Source organism: Phyllobates terribilis, unplaced genomic scaffold (assembly GCF_046119375.1).
Source record: "Phyllobates terribilis strain yellow unplaced genomic scaffold, ASM4611937v1 Scaffold_3__8_contigs__length_932513732, whole genome shotgun sequence".
Lineage (NCBI taxonomy): Eukaryota > Metazoa > Chordata > Amphibia > Anura > Dendrobatidae > Phyllobates > Phyllobates terribilis.
Genome location: NW_027362763.1, coordinates 463,108,465 through 463,127,542, shown reverse-complemented (window position 1 = coordinate 463,127,542; position 19,078 = coordinate 463,108,465). Strand labels below are relative to the sequence as shown.

Sequence of the window (19,078 nt, the reverse complement as noted above, 5' to 3'; positions counted from 1 at the left end):
AAGACATGTGATCACACGAATGATCGAAGAAGTGGAAAAACACCTAAAGGGGTTGTCTACTACTAGGACAACCCCTTCTCGATCTAAATGTTTTTCACCAATAAAATAAAAACACTTAGACTCACCTCCCATGCTGGCGCCGTTCCAGCGGGTTCAGCACTTGGTTCCCGGAACTCTTGTGCAGTTGTTATGACACGTGAGCCTGGCACCCAATCATCTCTAGCGTCACTGTCTCCAGACAAATCGAACATCAAGAGGAAGTGAGAGAGCAGCCGCAGCCCTGACTTCATATTGATGTTCAATACATTGTAAGGCGGGGACAGTGACACCAGCGCTGATTGGACACAGGACTCGCGTGTCATAACAACCTCACATGAGCCTCAGGAACGTGAGGACAGACACCTCTAGAAAGGTGCTGGCATGGGAGGTGAATATAAGTGTTTTTATTTTATCAGTGCCAAACATTCAGATTGAGAAAGGGTTGTCCTAGAAGTGGTCTTGCTATACAGGTGATCTGTGCTGATTGCAGACATTTCCCATGTAAACATATACATACACTATATATCACCACATTGCAGTGAATGAATACATGAATTCCACTATTACTACACTTTAAAAACTTAATGTGTTTGGTTAATATTTTTTGATCAAAAAGGAGTAACTTTTATATGGATGGTCCCAGTTGTGTCTCACCTGTCTATGTGCCAAGACAGGCCTCCTCTTAACTGGGGAAGTGAGAGGATACTGGTTGTAACTCACAAATAAATCCTTGTCTGGATAGGTGGATAAGGGTGCTCATATGTATCCACCCATAGAAATGGTTTCTGTTATGCAAATTATATAGTCAGCTATTTTTTGTCCCTTCTGTAATTTTCTATGATTATGAGAGTTACAGTTCACGTCACATGGTTAAAAATGTTTTAAGGTTTTAGCTAACTTTTATTCCTTTTGCAAATTAATTTAGAATATGATCCATTATTTTCTGGAAGGACTGGGATGCTCCATGTTTAACAAGGAAATAAAGTTTCAAATAAATATATAATGTGTATAGATTGATAGATGTACATAATCTAAAGTTAGATTAAAATGGCAAGCAGATATAAAAAGCGATGATTGATGTATGTTTTATTATTCAGAGTCTTATTAAAAAGATCTTTTTAAGTTATTTTGTTGACAGGATGATAAAAGTGCTTCTTGAAAAAATCAACATCGTTTGTCATTTAATTCTCTTCTGTAGAAGGAAGGTATCAGTGAGAAATAGCTCGATGGCCTTGTTTAGTACAGACTGATAACAAGTGCTGAGAACATGACGGACTTACTGATTTTTCTTTTTTGTTAAACCTCATCTTTCATATTGAAAGAAATTGCAGAAATGTTCTGTTAGTCTTCTCTCTGCTACAGTCCCTCATATCTTCCCTATCCTACAACCCCAAACCGCTATTCAACACTTTTAACTCTCTCCTCCGCCCTCCACTGCCCCCTCTGACCTCCGTCATCTCTGCTGAGGAGTTTGCCACACAAATCAAAAACAAGATTGACCAAACACTGCAAGTCTTTACTGTCCGACCACCACAACCCCTTTGTTTTCCACACCATTGCCCTTCCCCCATAACCTCCCTTCCCAACATCACGGAAAGAGACTTTACTCGTCTCCTCTCCAAATCACACCTCACCACTTGTGCACTCGACCCCATCCCACCTCCTCCCCAACCTCACCCCCACACTCATCCCATCCCTAACCCATCTCTTCAACCTATCACTAACTTCTGGTACCTTCCCCACTGCCTTCAAACATGCCACAATCACGCCCATCCTCAAAAAACCATCCCTCGACCCAACCGACTTGTCCAGCTACCGCCTCATATCGCTGCTCCCATTTGCCTCCAAGCTACTTGAGCAACACGTTCACGCTGAACTTTCCTCCCACTTCTCATCTAACTCTCTCTTCGATAAGACAATCCATATTCCGCCCCCACCATTCCACTGAAACTGCCCTTACCAAAATCACCAATGACTTACTTACAGCCAAAGCTAACAAACAATTCTCTGTACTCCTTCTTCTTGACCTGTCCTCTGCTTTCGATACAGTTGACCACTGCCTCCTACTACAGATCCTCTCTTCCTTCGGCGTCAAAGACCTTGCCCTATCTTGGATCTCCTCATACCTTTCTAACCGCACATTTAGCGTCTCCCACTCCCACACTATCTCCTCACCTCGCCCCCTCTCTGTTGGAGCCCCTCAAGGCTCAGTCCTAGGACCCCTACTCTTCTCAATCTATACCTTTGGCCTGGGACAGCTCATAAAATCCCATGGCTTCCAGTACCATCTGTATGCTGATGACACCCAGATCTACCTCTCTGGCCCTGACGTAACCTCTCTGCTGTCCAGAATACCAGCATCTCTAGCAGCCATATCCTCCTTCTCCTCCTGCTTCCTCAAGCTCAATGTGGACAAAACGGAACTCATCATCTTTCCCCTATCTCGCATATCTTCCCCACCTGATCTTTCTATCCCAATAAATTACATCACATTTTCCCCTGTGCCGGCAATCTGCTGCCTCGGAGTAACCCTTGACTCTGCCCTGTCCTTCAAACCCCACATCCAAGCTCTCGCCACTTCCTGTCACCTCCAGCTCAAAAATATTTCCAGAATCCGTCCTTTCCTCAACCCTCAATCTACTAAACTGCTTGTGCATGCTCTCATCATCTCCCGCCTCGACCACTGCATCATTCTCCTCTGTGGCCTACCTGCTAACACTCTCACACCCCTCCAGTCCATACTTAACTCTGCTGCGTGACTGGTCCATCTCTCGCTTCGCTACTCCTCTGCTAACCCCCTTTGCAAATCCCTTCACTGGCTCCCAATTGCCCAGCGTATCAAGTTCAAACCACTAACTCTGACCCACAAGGCCATCCATAACCTCTCTCCTCCGTACATCTCTGAACTAATCTCCCGATATATTCCCTTACGTAATTTCTGGTCCTCCCAAGACCTCCTTCTCTCCTCCACATTAATTCATTCCTCGCCCAATCGCCTCCAAGATTTCTCCCGAATATCCCCCATCCTATGAAATTCTGTAGCTCAACACGTCCGATTATCTGCCACACTTGGATCCTTCAGACGGAACCTGAAAACCCATCTCTTCAAACAAGCTTACAGCCTGCCATGACCTTGCTTGCTGCCACCTCAACAACACCGGAGCTGCTGCAACCCCCCCAACCTACTGTCTCCTTCCCCGTTCCTGTAGAATGTAAGCCCCCAAGGGCAGGATCCTCTTCCCTCTGTATCAGTCTATCATTGTTAGTTTGTTTACTGTAAGTGATATCTGTATTTTGTATGTAACCCCTCCTCATGTACAGCACCATGGAATCAATGGCGCTATATAAATAAATAATAATAATACGGTCAGCGGCTGTTATAGAGCACTGTAGGACGCCATCGGCCAGCAGTTCTGATATTCCATAGTCTCCTTTCGTTGGCCACATATTTGGGTGCAAGTATGTATCGGTGAAGCCAGAATATTGTAGGTCAGCTTGTATAACCTGTGTTTTAATATATTTCTTGTCATTTCTGAACTTTCATTACAGATACTCACCACTTCATAACATTAAGGTGCCTGAAGGAGATGGGAAGCAATATCCAGCCATGTTGCTGCTCACGGCTGACCATGATGACCGAGTTGTTCCATTACACTCTCTAAAATTTATAGCTACTCTACAGTACATCGTGGGTCGCAGTGCGAAGCAAACCAATCCTCTTCTCATTCATGTGGACACCAAAGCTGGCCATGGGGCAGGGAAGCCTACTGCCAAAGTGATTGAGGAAGTCTCTGACATGTTTGCGTTTATTGCACAATGCCTAAATCTAAGCTGGGTGGAATAAAGTAAAACTGAATGGATTTTGTTTTTAACACAAGGGCTTTTCTGTCAAATAACAAACTTCAGTGTATTCCTTTGTAAGAATCAGATGAATTTCATATTTAAATGTATGTATCCCTATTACTTGAGGTATAATGAATGAGAAATTGAGATCAGGCTATAAATTCTATATCTTTTTTTGTGATATGGTTTGAAGGTTCTCCCCTTCAAGTAACTTAAAGCAAACTTAATCCACTGCAATTGAGAAGTTTAAAGGTGTATGACACATATCAAATAAATATTTGCTTCCACTTTGTTGTTTACTTTCATCTCTGCAGTTTTTGCTTTGGGTTACGTTTCCTTAAATTTTTTTTTAAAATTGGTTCTACATTAGGCAAGTCAATGATACTAGACAACAAGACAAAACATGACCCATGCACGTGGTGGTGTAATATACTGACTTTTGCAGTTTTGCAATTTTCTTCAATGTAAAAAGGGCCTGTCGGCTCTCTTCACTTGTCTTTTTAGTAAATTGTATTCCCCATAATCTAAAAAAGAAAACCTTGAAACTCTTACAATTGTTTTTCCCTATCCCCTGTTACTCCTCCTAGAAAAATATAAATACATTAATAGGTGTGACAAGTTGTGGATGTGTTCTTTCATATTTTGACTCTATCAAATCAGTCATACACCCAATTGATAAAAGGAATAGTAACCAGTTGTCGTTGAAACGCTCTTCTCACATCTCCTTGCACACTATCTATAACCTGCTGAAATGTCTTGAAACCTGTTAATCACAACTTATTTACCTACTTGTGCATTGCCATGTTATTGTTTTTAATAGTTTAATTGGGTTTATAATTATAATGACGCTATACTTTATCAAATTATTTAACACCTACGTGACTGAGCCAATTTTGATCTTAACTGCTTCCAGGTCGCCTACAGACTTTTAAATGCCGGGCGGTCCACATCCTACTCTAGAGTGACATTCCAAAATGTCATTTAGCTGCGGAATCCATATAGAGAAGGCGCAGATGGTATATTTACTGTAGTATTCTCTATCGCTGTATAACTAGCACTGAACATGAACTGTGTATTCAGTAATAGGAAGCGCTGATGACGCTTCCTTCATAGACTGTTGTTATATGATCCCTGTGTATATGGAGGCTGAAGGAGCTCCTGGATCATAGAAGACCCAGTCAGCTCTACTATGCAGCCAAGAGGCTGCATTTCCTCTGTAACAGGGGCTAATATACCAACCTGAGTTACAAGGAAAGTAGGATGAAAATAGAAATATTTAAACTTTGAAATGCCCCTCAAAGAACCTATGGTGGCACATTGTATAAAATAAATTAATAAATATATAAAAATAGCAGAAAATAAATTAAAAAAAGTTACTGTCAAAACAAAATCACTGTTACTATCCCCACCCCCACCCCCCATAAAAAGAAACTTGTCATATATATTTAAAAATAATTGTTATAAAATAGAGAACACGTTTTTAAATGTACTTTAGTGGCCCATTGTGGTTGTAAAAATATAATTAAATGGGAAAAACACACATTTTAAACTGCTTGTACGAAAATACTCGAAAATGTGCCTGGTCAGGAACCGTGGTAAATGGCCCAGTCCTGAACAGGTTAAATACCAAGTCACATTTTTAAAATCTGAATTGTCACGTTATGCGGTAGTAACTCTGGAAAACTTCAACATATCCAAGTGATTCTGAAATAGTTTTTTTTTGTGACATATTGTACTATTTGTTAGCAGTAAATTCAAGTCGATGTGTTTTGCATTTTTTTATGAAAATATCTGAAATTTTATTAAAAAAAAAAAAAAGATAAAGCTACCAAAAGGATCAATGGGAGAATCTGCCAAGAGGCTCAATCCACCGAAGCAGTCTATTTAGGCATGCAGGTCTTAGAAACTTGAATAAAATGATACTTCATATTTGCGATCCTATGTCTTATTCCAGAGAAATACACGTTTTTCTCAATATGTAAGTGAGCTGGGCTGGACATAAGTCTCCCTGAGAGTCTGCCTCCAGAGATTATTTTGAATGAAAGGGGGAGTTACCAGTGCGAGACATGTAATGACTTACAATGGTCTCCTGATCTCACTGAATAGCTGTGCTTGATTACAACTAACACAGTACATCAGCGCTTAGTGTTGTCTCATTAAGAAATGCATCTAAAGGTTGTTTCTCATAGTGCTGTCAGTTCAGCTGTACTGACCATACTCCCCACACTGGCTGCCTGGGAGATAGAAGCTGAAAAACTGTTAGTTGTAATCAGGCATAGCTGATTTTGAGGGGCCTATATATTAGAATACCCAAAGATGTGGTACCATTTTAAAAACTCAAATTATTCTTACCTGCAGTCAGTAAATTTGCTAATCCTTCAGGTGCTGCATAATAAAAATGGAACTGTGCTTCCATCAACCTTTACATAGATCACTAGTACTGACAATTATAAGAAACTTTGTAATGTATCTTATATGAGAAATCATCCTCTTTCCCCACTTACCAGACACTATTCCTGCACCCCCAGCTCCTGAACTCACCATCCACTGTGAGAAAGCAGCTCAAGTCTGTCCTGCTCAGAGGAGAAGGCTGCAGGTGTCGTGTGACACACCTCATTATCCTATATAGAGAAGGGATGAGAACGGGAAGGGAACATACAGAGGTAGACAGAAGAACATCGTGCAGAGCTCTGTAACAAGTGTTTTACCTAACAGCAGAGTTTGATACAGATTAAGACAGCTCAGCTCTGCTGTTTATTGTCCTACATGTTACTGCAGTTCGTGTCTGTGAGCTAATAAGTGAACGAAGAGCAGGAACCCACCTGTCTGCTATGCTGTATGTAGGAGAGATCATTGCAGCTCTTGTCCCCCCTCTTAGCAAATAGTAGATTGCAAGTTACAGGTAGAGCATTCAAAACGGAAAACTGGTAAGTATGTAGGATATGTCACATAATGGGTAGAAATAATGTTATTCCCAATGAACACACAGAACAGCTTATTCTAAAAAGTTACTTAAAAGCACAGTTCCCTTTAAAGGCATTGTCCCATGAACAAAGTACATTTTAATTAATTGATCTTGGAATAATAATTAAGTTTTACAATTGGATGCAAATAAAAAAAAATGCTATGCTGAGATAATCTTATAAGTGTGCTCTTGTGTACTGTGCAATGGCTGTGTCTGACCATGCCGAGCAGTACCACATCTCCTGGCCAGGTGGCGAGGAAGCATAAGGCTCTTATGATAAGTGAGTATACTGACAAAACACAGGGGCTCACAGCTGCTACTTTCTGAAATAACACATTTCATTACCTCAGGTAACACATTTCCTTTTTTTATCACAGGAGTGAGTGTTTCTGCTGCCTCATCAGTCCTATGAACTCATCATGAATCAAGACAGTGTCACATAAGCTCAGCTCCTACATCACTGACTTAATTTATGATGAGCTCATAGGACTGTAGCTTGCTCTCAGTGATAAAAGCAAGATAATAATCTTGTAGTTATGATACCTTTTAATGGCTAACAAAAATATAAATTAAGCTTTCAAGCCTTCTTATGTCTCTTCCTCAACACAAAAAGTGCAGAGACCTGACATAATAAATGGACTCTTAAATAAAGAAACAAACTGAGCTCAAAGAATGAATCGTTAATAGTGATGAGTGAGCACTAAAATGCTCGAGTGCTCGATGCTCGGGTCGAGCACATTGGAATACTTGGGTGCTTGACCCGAGCAACGAGCCCAATGTACAGTACAGACCAAAAGTTTGGACACACCTTCTCATTTAAAGATTTTTCATGACTATGAAAATTGTACATTCACACTGAAGGCATCAAAACTATGAATTAACACATGTGGAATTATATACTTAACAAAAAAGTGTGAAACAACTGAAAATATGTCTTATATTCTAGGTTCTTCAAAGTAGCCACCTTTTGCTTTGATGACTGCTTTGCACACTCTTGGCATTCTCTTGATGAGCTTCAAGAGGTAGTCACGGGAAATGGTTTTCACTTCACAGGTGTGCCCTGTCAGGTTTAATAAGTGGGATTTCTTGCCTTATAAATGGGGTTGGGACCATCAGTTGTGTTGTGCAGAAGTCAGGTGGATACACAGCTGATAGTCCTACTGAATAGACTGTTAGCTGCTTTTTTCTTGCCATAATACAAGTTCTAAGTAAAGAAAAACAAGTGCCCATGATTACTTTAAGAAATGAAGGTCAGTCAGTCCGAAAAATTGGGCAAACTTTGAAAGTGTCCCCAAGTGCAGTTGCAAAAACCATCAAGCGCTACAAAGAAACTGGCTCACATGAGGACCGCCCCAGGAAAGGAAGACCAAGAGTCACCTCTGCTTCTGAGGATAAGTTTATCCGAGTCACCAGCCTCAGAAATCGCAGGTTAACAGCAGCTCAGATTAGAGACCAGGTCAATGCCACACACAGTTCTAGCAGCAGACCCATCTCTACAACAACTGTTAAGAGGAGACTTTGTGCAGCAGGCCTTCATGGTAAAATAGCTGCTAGGAAACCACTGCTAAGGACAGGCAACAAGCAGAAGAGACTTGTTTGGGCTAAAGAACACAAGGAATGGACATTAGACTAGTGGAAATCTGTGCTTTGGTCTGAGGAGTCCAAATTTGAGATCTTTGATTCCAACAACCATGAATAGGTGAACGGATGGACTCTACATGCCTGGTTCCCGCCGTGAAGCATGGAGGAGGAGGTGTGATGGTGTGGGGGTGCTTTGCTGGTGACACTGTTGGGCATTTATTCAAAATTGAAGGCATACTGAACCAGCATGGCTACCACAGCATCTTGCAGCGGCATGCTATTCCATCCAGTTTGCGTTTAGTTGGACCATCATTTATTTTTCAACAGGACAATGACCCCTAACACACCTCCTGGCTGTGTAAGGGCTATCTGACCAAGAAAGAGAGTGATGGGGTGCTACGCCAGATGACTTGGCCTCCACAGTCACCAGACCTGAACCCAATTGAGATGGTTTGGGGTGAGCTGGACCGCAGAGTGAAGGCAAAAGGGCCAACAAGTGCTAAGCATCTCTGGGAACTCCTTCAAGATTGTTGGAAGACCATTTCCGGTGACTACCTCTTGAAGCTCATCAAGAGAATGCCAAGAGTGTGCAAAGCAGTCATCAAAGCAAAAGGTGGCTACTTTGAAGAACCTATAATATAAGGCATATTTTCACTTGTTTCATACTTTTTTGTTAAGTATATAATTCCACATGTGTTAATTCATAGTTTTGATGCCTTCAGTGTGAATGTACAATTTTCATAGTCATGAAAATACAGAAAAATCTTTAAATGAGAAGGTGTGTCCAAACTTTTGGTCTGTACTGTAAGTCTATGGGAAACTCGAGCATTTTTCAGGCGGCTCCCCCCTGCGGTCTGCAGAAGGCCTAAAAATTGCCTAAATCGATAGGAACAGTGCTCAAATTACATGGGGAAGACCCCTGGAAGCATTTCTGACTCCCAAGTCACTTCTGTCAACAACGTTGTCAGAGGTATTACGCCACTTTTACGGACTCACAATAAAACATACCAAAACAAAACAAAAATGGATTTTCCTGGGAAATATGTTAAGGAACATCCTTTCCAGGGTAATGACTTGTATATAAAGCAAAATAAATAACCAAAAACAAAAATGCTCCTCCACACCTTGGGCTATGTTCGCACGTAGCGTTTTTGATGCGTTTTTTCACTTTTGCATTGCTTTCAACCATGACAAGTGCATTCACCAGGAATTTTCATTTTAACATTTTACAACCTTATCTGGCCATGTGGTGTGTGAGATACCATCAGACACATCGTGTTTCATTTATGAAGGAGGGACTCTGAAAGTCAAAAAGCCTATTTTTATAGGGCCATCAGGCGGCCTTTACTATTCTTAAAGGGCCAGCAGTCGGCCCTCACTATTCTTAGAGAGCCATCAGCTGGTTATGTTTTATTGTTCCCATTACTAAAGAGTGGGTCTCCTATACTGTTATTGCGTATGCAGGGCTGCGCAAAATTTGGACGCACCCCAATATCACTTTGAAAATTTGGATGCACCCCAATACCCCTTTGAAGAGACTTAGAGGAGGGCCTCCTGAAAACAATGTTTCCATTATTAGGAAGTAGGTCTCCCATTGTGTTTGCCTATGCAGTGAATGCAAGGGTTGCCAAAAATTTGGAGGCACTCCAATGCCCCTTGGAAGAGACGTGGAGGTTAGAGGGCCTCCTGAAAACAATGTTCCCATTATTAGGAAGTGGGTCTCCCATTATGTTTGCCTATGCAGTGAATACAAGGGTTGCCAAAAATTTGGAGGCACTCCAATGCCCCGTGGAAGAGACGTGGAGGAGGGCCTCATAAAAAAATGTTCCCATTAGAAAGGAGCGGGCCTCCTATACTTGTAATGCCCATGTACTACGTGTATGGGCTGACAAAAATTTACCCCTGGGGGGTATACATGAACAAATTTTTACGGGCATCATAAACACTATGATTATGTGGGTGTTGCATCACGAACCACGTTCACCCTCGTGATATGGTGGTGGAGGATGAGGAGAAGGAGGACAAGAGCAAATAGCCAAAATCAGGAAGCGTATACCCATGTGTGGGTGTGAAAAGGTGCATGGGAATACACCTCCCAAAAAAAGACACTGGATTTGAGTTTATATTACTCTGCTATCATTCGGTGGTGTTGAGAAGTCTGGCCAAATCAAGCCCTTGTTCATTTTTATAAGAGTCAGCCTGTCAGCATTTTCAGTTGACAGGTGGGTGTGCTTATCAGTTATAATTCCACTAGCGGCACTAAAACCCCGTTCTGATAAAACGCTGGTGGTCGGCCAGGTCCTCCAAGGCATAGAGAGCCAGTTCAATCCACGTATCCAGCTTGGATACCCAATAATTATGAGGCACAGAGGAATCACGGAGGACGTTGGTACGGTCGGCAAGGTACTCCTTCAGCATCTTCCCAAACTTTGCACTCCTTGTGAGATTACCCCGCGCCTCAGGGCCTGTGCGATGGGAAGGGCTGAGAAAATTCTCCTAGAACTTTGACAGTTCCCCTGCCTCTGCTGGATTGAAGTTGTGTCTCTCTCACCTGTACTCCTTGGTTGTCCAGCGAACTGTGACCTCTGCCGCCAGCGTTTTTAGATGGGAATTTTTTTAATAACTCAGCCATGCGTGCCAGACTGCTAACAGGCAAGAGTTCCGTGTCCTCACCAAGAGGATGACTGACCATGCTCTCCTCCTCCTCCTCTCTGTCCTCTGGCCATCCACGCTGAACAGACGGCATGGCAGCTGTGCAGGTAGTACCGTCTATAGCGCATGAAACTAGCTCCTGTTCTTCCTCTTACTCTTCCTCATTGTCACCCAATCCACGTTGGGATAAGATGAGGATGGGCTGTGTGTAATCACCCTGTATGGTTCCTTGCTCCATCTCATCGTGCTCCGCCTGCAATGCATCCTCTTTGATTGTGAGCAGAGAGCATTTCAGAAGACAGAGAAGTGGGATGGTGATGCTAATTATGGCGTCATCACCGCTCAGCATCTTGGTGGAGTCCTCAAAGTTTTGGAGGATGGTACATATGTCTGACATCCATGTCCACTCCTCAGGTCTTATGTGTGGAGTCTGAACTGAATAGCGACGGCCTTATTGATGCTGGTACTCAACAACTGCCCACTTCTGCTCACAATTCCTTCCCAACATCTGCAGTGTAGAGTTCCAACACGTGGGGACATCACACATCAGTCTGTGAGTCGGAAGCTTCAAACGCTGCTGAAACACGGCAAGGGTGGCGGAAGCTGTAGGTGACTTTCTAAAATGGGCACAAAGGCGGCGTACTTTAACAAGCAGATCCGGCAGCTCTGGGTAGGATTTGAGAAACTGCTGAACCACGAGGTTAAGCACATGGGACAGGCATGGTACGCGTGTGAGCTCGACTCAGAGCCGCCACCAGATTCCGGCCATTGTCACACATGACCATGCCTGGCTGTAGGTTCAGCGGTGTGAGCCACAGATCTGCCTGCTCGACTCAGAGCTGTCCACAACTCTTCAGCATTGTGTGGTTTGTCACCTAAGCATATTAGCTTCAGCACAGCCTGTTGCCGCTTGGCCGAGGCAGTGCTTCCAGCTTGTGACTGATGTGCTCATTTCAGAGATGCAGGCTGAAGAGTAGGAGGCTGAAGAGGATGAGGTGCAGGAGCTGTAGACCGTGGGGGCAACCCTGATTGACCTAGGGCCCACAATCCTTGGCGTCGGGAGGACGTGTTCTGTCCCAAGGTCCGACTGGGTCCCGGCTTCCACTATGTTAACCCAGTGTGTGCCGTCAGCGAGATGTATCGTCCCTGCCCACAAGCACTTGTCCACGTATCCATGGTTAGGTGGACTTTCCCGCTAACTGCGTTGTTGAGGGCAAGGCTAATGTTTTGGGACATGTGCTTGTGTAATGCGGGGACAGCACACCGGGAGAAATAGTGGCGGCTGGGTACCGAGTACCGAGGGACTGCCGCCGCCATCAGGTTGCGGAATGCTTCCGTCTCCACGAGCCTAAAAGGCAACATTTCGAGCGCAAGTAGTCGTGAAATGTGAGAATTTAGTAGCGTGGCCTGTGGGGCGTTGGCTGCGTATTTACGCTTGCGTTCCGAGGACTGGGGTATGGACAACTGAACGCTGCACTGGGACAAGGACGTGGACGTGCTTCCTGATGCTGCTACTTGAGAGTGTGCAACGACAGGTGCAGGGCAGGAGGCATCTTCGCATGCACCATGGACAGGGGATTGGCTTGCATGCACAACAGCGGAAGAACCAATGGTCCCACCCGCAGACACTGTTCCTGGACCCTGGTGTTCAGCCCACAAAGTTGGGTGCTTTGCTGCCATGTGCCTGATTATGTTGGCGGTGGTCAGGCTGCTAGTTTTGCCACCCCTGCTAATGATGGCCTGGCAGGTGGTGCAAATGGCCTTTTTGGGGTTATCGGCAGAGTCTTTAAAAAACAACCAAAATCGGGAAGACCTAACAGTTGTACTGACAACCACTATGGCTGCGGCATTACAATGAGTGGCAGGCAATCCCTGCATGTTGATTGGCACTCTAAAGAGCGCCAAACATGCAGGGAGGGGACCCGAGCATCCGCCCGAGCATCTCGCAAGTACTCGGCGAGCTCTGAGCATCTTGAGTACTAAGATGCTCGGGCGAGTACCGAGTACTTGCGAGTATGCTCGCTCATCACTAATCATTAATTAGATTAGATTAGTAGTGTGAAAGTTTTATGGTCCAAATATCCATGTAAGATCAGAGGCCTGGTGCCCTCACTGTCTCTGGAGCAGATTATTCAGATTTTGTAGTAAATCAAAAAGCTTCCAGAGATTTAGTCCTGTGTGGAGGGAATCAAAGACTGTAATAAGTTTGTATTCCCAAACCCTTCAATGTTTGTGTGATTAAAAGTTGCCTTTTAACATGACAACTTTAACCCCTTTCCGACCTTGTCAGTAATAGTATGTAGCTGTGCCCTGGGACTTATGGACCAGCTACGTATTATTACGCTTGCTGCGATCGCACCTGCACACAAGCGATTGTGTGATTGTCACAGCAGACACCCGGTGCTATGTGCAGTCGATCGCAGCATTGCGGTGGCAAGGGGGGAGATGATCGTTATACTCACCTCTCCTGCCGGCGTCCAGCGATGTCTGCGGCGGCTTCCGGATGTTGCCATGATGACCCGATGTCATCATGACAACATCCGGGTCTCCAGGAGGCAGGACTTTACTTTGGTCATGCGCAGTGAGCGACCAAAGTAATGTCTCCCCTGTGTGCAGCGCTGACAGGTTTCATGGCATAGGGAGCTGCTGCTCTCTATGCCATGCAGCCGATCAAGCTGAAAAATGTGAAAGTCCCATAGTGGGACAATGTGTAAGAGTGAAAAAAAAAAGTAGAAAAGTGAAAAAAAAAATTGTAAAAATATTTTAAAAAATGAAAAAAATAATCTCCAAAAAATAAAAATATATTGAACCCATAATATTTATTTATTATGAAAAAAAAAAATAAACCAATAAAAGTACACATATTTGGTATCGCCACGTCCGGAACGACCTGACCTATAAAACTGTCCCACTAGTTAACCCCTTTAGTGAACATGGTAAAAGAAATAAATAAAGCATGTTTTTTTGCTTAGTTTTTATCATCATACCGCCAAACAAAAAATGGAATAAAACGCGATCAAAAAGACGAATAGAAATAAAAATGGTACTGCTGAAAACATCATCTTGTCCCGCAAAAAACAAGCTGCCACACAGCTCCGAAAATTAAAAAAGTTATAGCTCTCAGAATAAAGCGAGATAAAAAAATTATTTTTTCTAGAAAATCGTTTTTATTGTGTAAAAGCGCCAAAACATAAAAAAAACAATATAAATGCGGTACCGCTGTAAACGTACTGACCCGAAGAATAATGCTGCATTATCAATTTTACCACACGCGGAACAGCATAAAAATTTTTTTTTAAAAATCCTGAATTGTTGGTTTTTGTTTATTCTGCCTCCCAAAAATCAGAATAGAAAGCGATCAAAAAATGTTACGTGCCCGAAAATGGTACCAATAAAAACATCAACTTGTCCCGCAAAAAACAAATCATCACATGACTCTGTCGGCCAAAATATGGAAAAATTATGGCTCTCGAAATATGGTGATGCAAAAACTAGTCTTTGCAAAAAAAGCGTCTTTTAGTGTGTGACAGCTGTCAATCATAAAAACCCGATATGAATCTGGTATCGCTGTAATCGCACCAACCGGAAGAATAAAGTCATCTAATTACTTATACCACACGAGGAACGATGTAAAAAAATAAACTCTAGGGTTGGGGTTAGGGTTGTATTAGAGTTGGGGTTGGGATTTTTTCAAAAGTAAAAAAAAAAATGATGGCAATATGGCGACCAGTGTTGAGCGCAAGTGCTCGCTACTTGAGTTTGCATCGGGTGCTCGGGTATGCACTGAGCATCGCGTGTGTTCGAGTGACATGCTCGAATCTCTGCCCCATATGCTTCACGGCCAAAAAAACGTTGCTGGGATCGCCTGCCATGCACGAGCGATACCCGCATGTTTTTTTTGGGGTGTCTAACAACCGTGAAACATGCGGGGCAGGGACTCGAGCATGTCACTCGAGCACCCGTGATACTTGGTGCATACCCGAGTACCCGATGCAAACTCAAGTAGCGAGCACTTGCGCTCAAGACTAATGACAACTTATTCAATATGATGACCTAATGTTATCAAATTCTGTCGTACCTTTGGTTTCAAAATGTACACTATACCCCTTGATAAATCCTTGAGGGGCCTAGTTTCCAAAATGGAGTCAATTGTGGGGGTTTCCACTATTTCGGCACATCAGGGGCTCACGAAATGCAACATGGCGTCCGCTCTTGATTCCAGCCAATTTTGTGTTCAAAAAGTCACACAGTGCTCCTTCCCTTCTGAACCCTGAGGTGCGCCCAAACAGTGTATTTTCCCCACATATGGGGTATTGGCGTACTCAGGAGAAATTGCACAACAGTTTTTAGATTCCATTTTCTCCTCTTACCCTTGTGAAACTAAAAAATTTGGGCAAAAAGATCATTTTTGTGGAAAAAGTTAGATTTTTTTATTTTCATGGCTTCATGTTCTAAACTTCTGTGACGCACCTGGGGGTTAAGGGTGCTCACCACACATCTAGATTATTCAAGCAAATTTTACATTCAAAAAGTCAAATGGCGCTCCTTCCCTTCCGAACCCTGCCGTGTACCCAAACAGTGGTTTTCCTCCACATATAGGGTATCGGCTTACTCAGGAGAGATTGCTCAACAAGTTGCATGGTGCAATGTCTCCTGTTACCCTTATGAAAATGCAAAACTGGGGGCTGAAAAACATTTTAGTGGGAAAAATGTGAAAATTTTATTTTCACAGCTCCATGTTATAAACTTCTGTGAAGGACCTGAGGGTTCAAGGTGCTCACCATACATCTAGATAATTTCCCTGAGGGGTCTAGTTTCCAAAATGGTGTCACTTGTGGGGGGTTTCCACTGTTTAGGCACATCAGGGGCTCTCCAAACGCAACATGGTGTCCGCTAATTATTCAAGCAAATTTTACATTCAAAAAGTCAAATGGCGCTCCTTCCCTTCTAAGCCCTGCTGTGCGCCCAAACAGTGTTTTTTCTCCACGTATGGGGTATCTGCGTGCTCAGGGGAAATTGCTCAACAAATTTTGTGGTCCATTTTTTCCTGTTACCCCTGCAAAAATAAAAAAATTGGGGTCTAAAGTAACATTTTTGTGAAAAAAGTTAAATGTTCATTTTTTTCTTCCCCATTCCAAAAATTCCTGTGAAGCACGTGAAGGGTTAATAAACTTCTTAAATGTGGTTTTGAGCACCTTGAGGGGTGCAGTTTTTAGAATGGTGTCACTTTTGCATATTTTCTGTCATAAAGGCCCCTCAAAGTCACTTCAAGTGTGATGTGGTCCCTAAAAAAATGTTTTTGTAAATTTTGTTGGAAAAATGAGAAATCGTTGGTCAACTTTTAACCCTTATAGCGCACTAATAAAAATAAATTTTGGTTCCAAAATTGTGCTGATGTAAAGTAGACATGTGGGAAATGTTATTTATTAACTATTTTGTGTAACATATCTCTCTGACTTAATGGAATAATAATTCAAATTTTGAAAATTGTGAAATTTTCAACATTTCCGCCAAATTTCCAATTTTTTCACAAATAAACGCAAGTGATATCAAAGAAATTTTACCACTATCATGAAGTACAATGTGTCACAAAAAAACAGTCTCAGAATCAGTGGGATCCGTTGAAGCGTTTCAGAGTAATTACCTCATAAAGTGACAGTGCTTAGAATTGTAAAAATTGGCCTGGTCATTAACATGCAAACCACCCTGGGGGGTAAAGGGGTTAATATTGTTGATGTTGTATCATGGATCGCAGAAATGTTTGGCCACCGGTAAATGTTTTTTTTTTTTTTTAATCTGTAATCTTGTGGCGATGAGACCTCATCCTTGCTCTCAGTTTCTGTCCTGTTTCTCACACATAGAGATCTCCAATAGGACATATAGTGCACAGAATTAAGTACACCACATTGGAAGAGGAACATGTGAATGTCTCGGGAATCTTATATTCCTGCTGTGTGTTGGGAATCTGTATGATGTCTTTGGTCCCTACATGAGCACCGGTTTTGCAGCTCTTCACATTGCAAGGATAAATTCCTCTTGGTGTATCGAGGGCATTGAACTTCAGATAATGATGTTTCTTACAGGAGGTTGCCTGTAGCACAGCAAGGGATGGCCTTTGAGTATTGTTTTTAGCCGGTCATCCTTGTGTAGGATGTGGTGAAGTTTTTTTTAGCAGTTTATCTCAGTACGTCAAGTTGTGGGTTGTAGGTCACCACCAGAAGTATACAAGGTACATAGGACTGTAGATGTGACAGAAACACTTGTTTCCTATTATCTCAGGCAGGGAAGTGTGCTACCTCAGAAAGCAGTAGCTGCTGTTTCGTCTGTATACTCACTCCCAGACCAGGAGCTGTAGTATGTGCTGAACATAAACTGGAGCAGCTTTGCATGTTTGGACACAGCAAAGAACAGTATATAGCAGTGGCACATTTACAAGATGTTCTCAACACAAGAAAAAATGGTAACACATTTAATTGTGGAACTTATTATTCCAAGATCTATTAGTTAAACTGTTTGTGGGACAACCCCTTTAACGGAAATTAGAATGAAAAAAATATTTTATTCTCCACTAAAATATTGCTTTTTTTTTATTTAAATTTTTCACTAGAGGTAGAAGAAAATTCACCCCAAGATTTATTTTACAATTTCTACCGAACGTGACAATATGCCATTGTGACACCCCAGGGGTCTGGTTGCCACAGTGATAGAGATATTACGTCTGAGAGCAGGTGGGAGGTCTCTTGGTCAGGGATCCTATGCATGCCACACCTCCTGCCCAGTCCTGGGAGGGGAAGAACTTCCCCTATATAAACCTAGGGCTGAGGCAGGGTTAGTGAGTAGAGAAGAAGTAGAGACAGAGAAGAGCAGCAGATATAGGAAAAGAACATCAGGAGCTCTGTGGGAGCAGTGCTATAAGGAGTCAGGGGCTGGCAGCTGCAGAGCTCGCCCTGACTGAGAAGCTATCACCGGACCCGGAGTCCGAGGCTGTGGGGACTAATCTTTACCCAGCAGCAGAAACCGCCCGGCAGGGGATTTCAGGTCCTCTGGCCAAGAAACCCGAAGGCACGGTCACACGCGTGGGACCAGCACCGCCGTCGTGGAGCGGACGCCACTAGAAGGCCCCAAGTCACCGGCCATACGGGTGAGCACCGCAAGGTACACTCAGGGACGTGGGCTACTTATACCCGCCTCTAGCAAGGTAGCCAGAAGAGTACAGTCAGTTTGGGAGGCCTACAACTCCGCCTGGCCAGGGGAGATCCCATCTGCTCAAGGACTGACCAGGCCCCGATCGCTAGCCAGTACTCCGGGAGGGTCTATCTTTATCACCAGTAAAGACCCTGAACTACACCGCATCGTCTCTGAGTGATTCCTGCTACCCCCATCATCCACGTCGGCTGCCCTGAGGCCATACCCCTCCCGTTGGGGGTGATACTATCACGCTGCACAATCCTACCACCGGCCTCAGCGGTCTGCCCTGCAGCGGCAGCTCCTTCGCTGCATTCAACGGGTGGCGTAGTCGTCCAACATCTACCGCTAATACAACGCCACTTAGTCTGACTCCCTGGGCACGGACCGGGTCACCGCCACGAGACTACAACCCTCAACAGATCCGGCTCCGGTTAAGCTCTTGCATGCGCAACGCTGTGCGACACAGGCCCAGGGGTGCGTCACCATATGTGGTCAAAAACTGCAGTTTGGGCACACAGCAGGGCTCTGAAAGGAAGAAGGCTTATTTGATTTTTGGAGCATAAATTGGGCTGGAATAGACTACAGACACCATGTCTGATATGCAGAACCCCTGAGGTTGCAAAACAGAAGAACAGCAGAAAGTTACCCCATTTTGGAAACTAGATCACTCAAGGAATTCATCTAGGTGTGACCGGATCATTTCGTACCTATGAGTGCTTCTCAAAACTTTATAACATTTGTAGGTGAAAATGAAAAATGTATTTTTTCCAGTAAAATTATGTTTTAGCCCCAAATTAGTAATTTTCATGA

The 19,078-nt window shown here is 43.4% G+C and overlaps 1 protein-coding gene across 1 annotated transcript in view; it reads left to right on the top strand.

The window, feature by feature from the left end:
* The window catches only part of PREP (prolyl endopeptidase), a 136,630-nt gene extending 132,461 nt beyond the window's left edge, over positions 1-4,169 (top strand). Inside the window, exon 15 of the mRNA XM_073675775.1 lies at positions 3,589-4,169. Coding sequence (XP_073531876.1) covers positions 3,589-3,883 — 295 coding nt within the window. The 3' untranslated portion in view covers positions 3,884-4,169. The remainder of the gene's footprint in view (positions 1-3,588) is intronic.
* Positions 4,170-19,078: the final 14,909 nt, after the last annotated feature.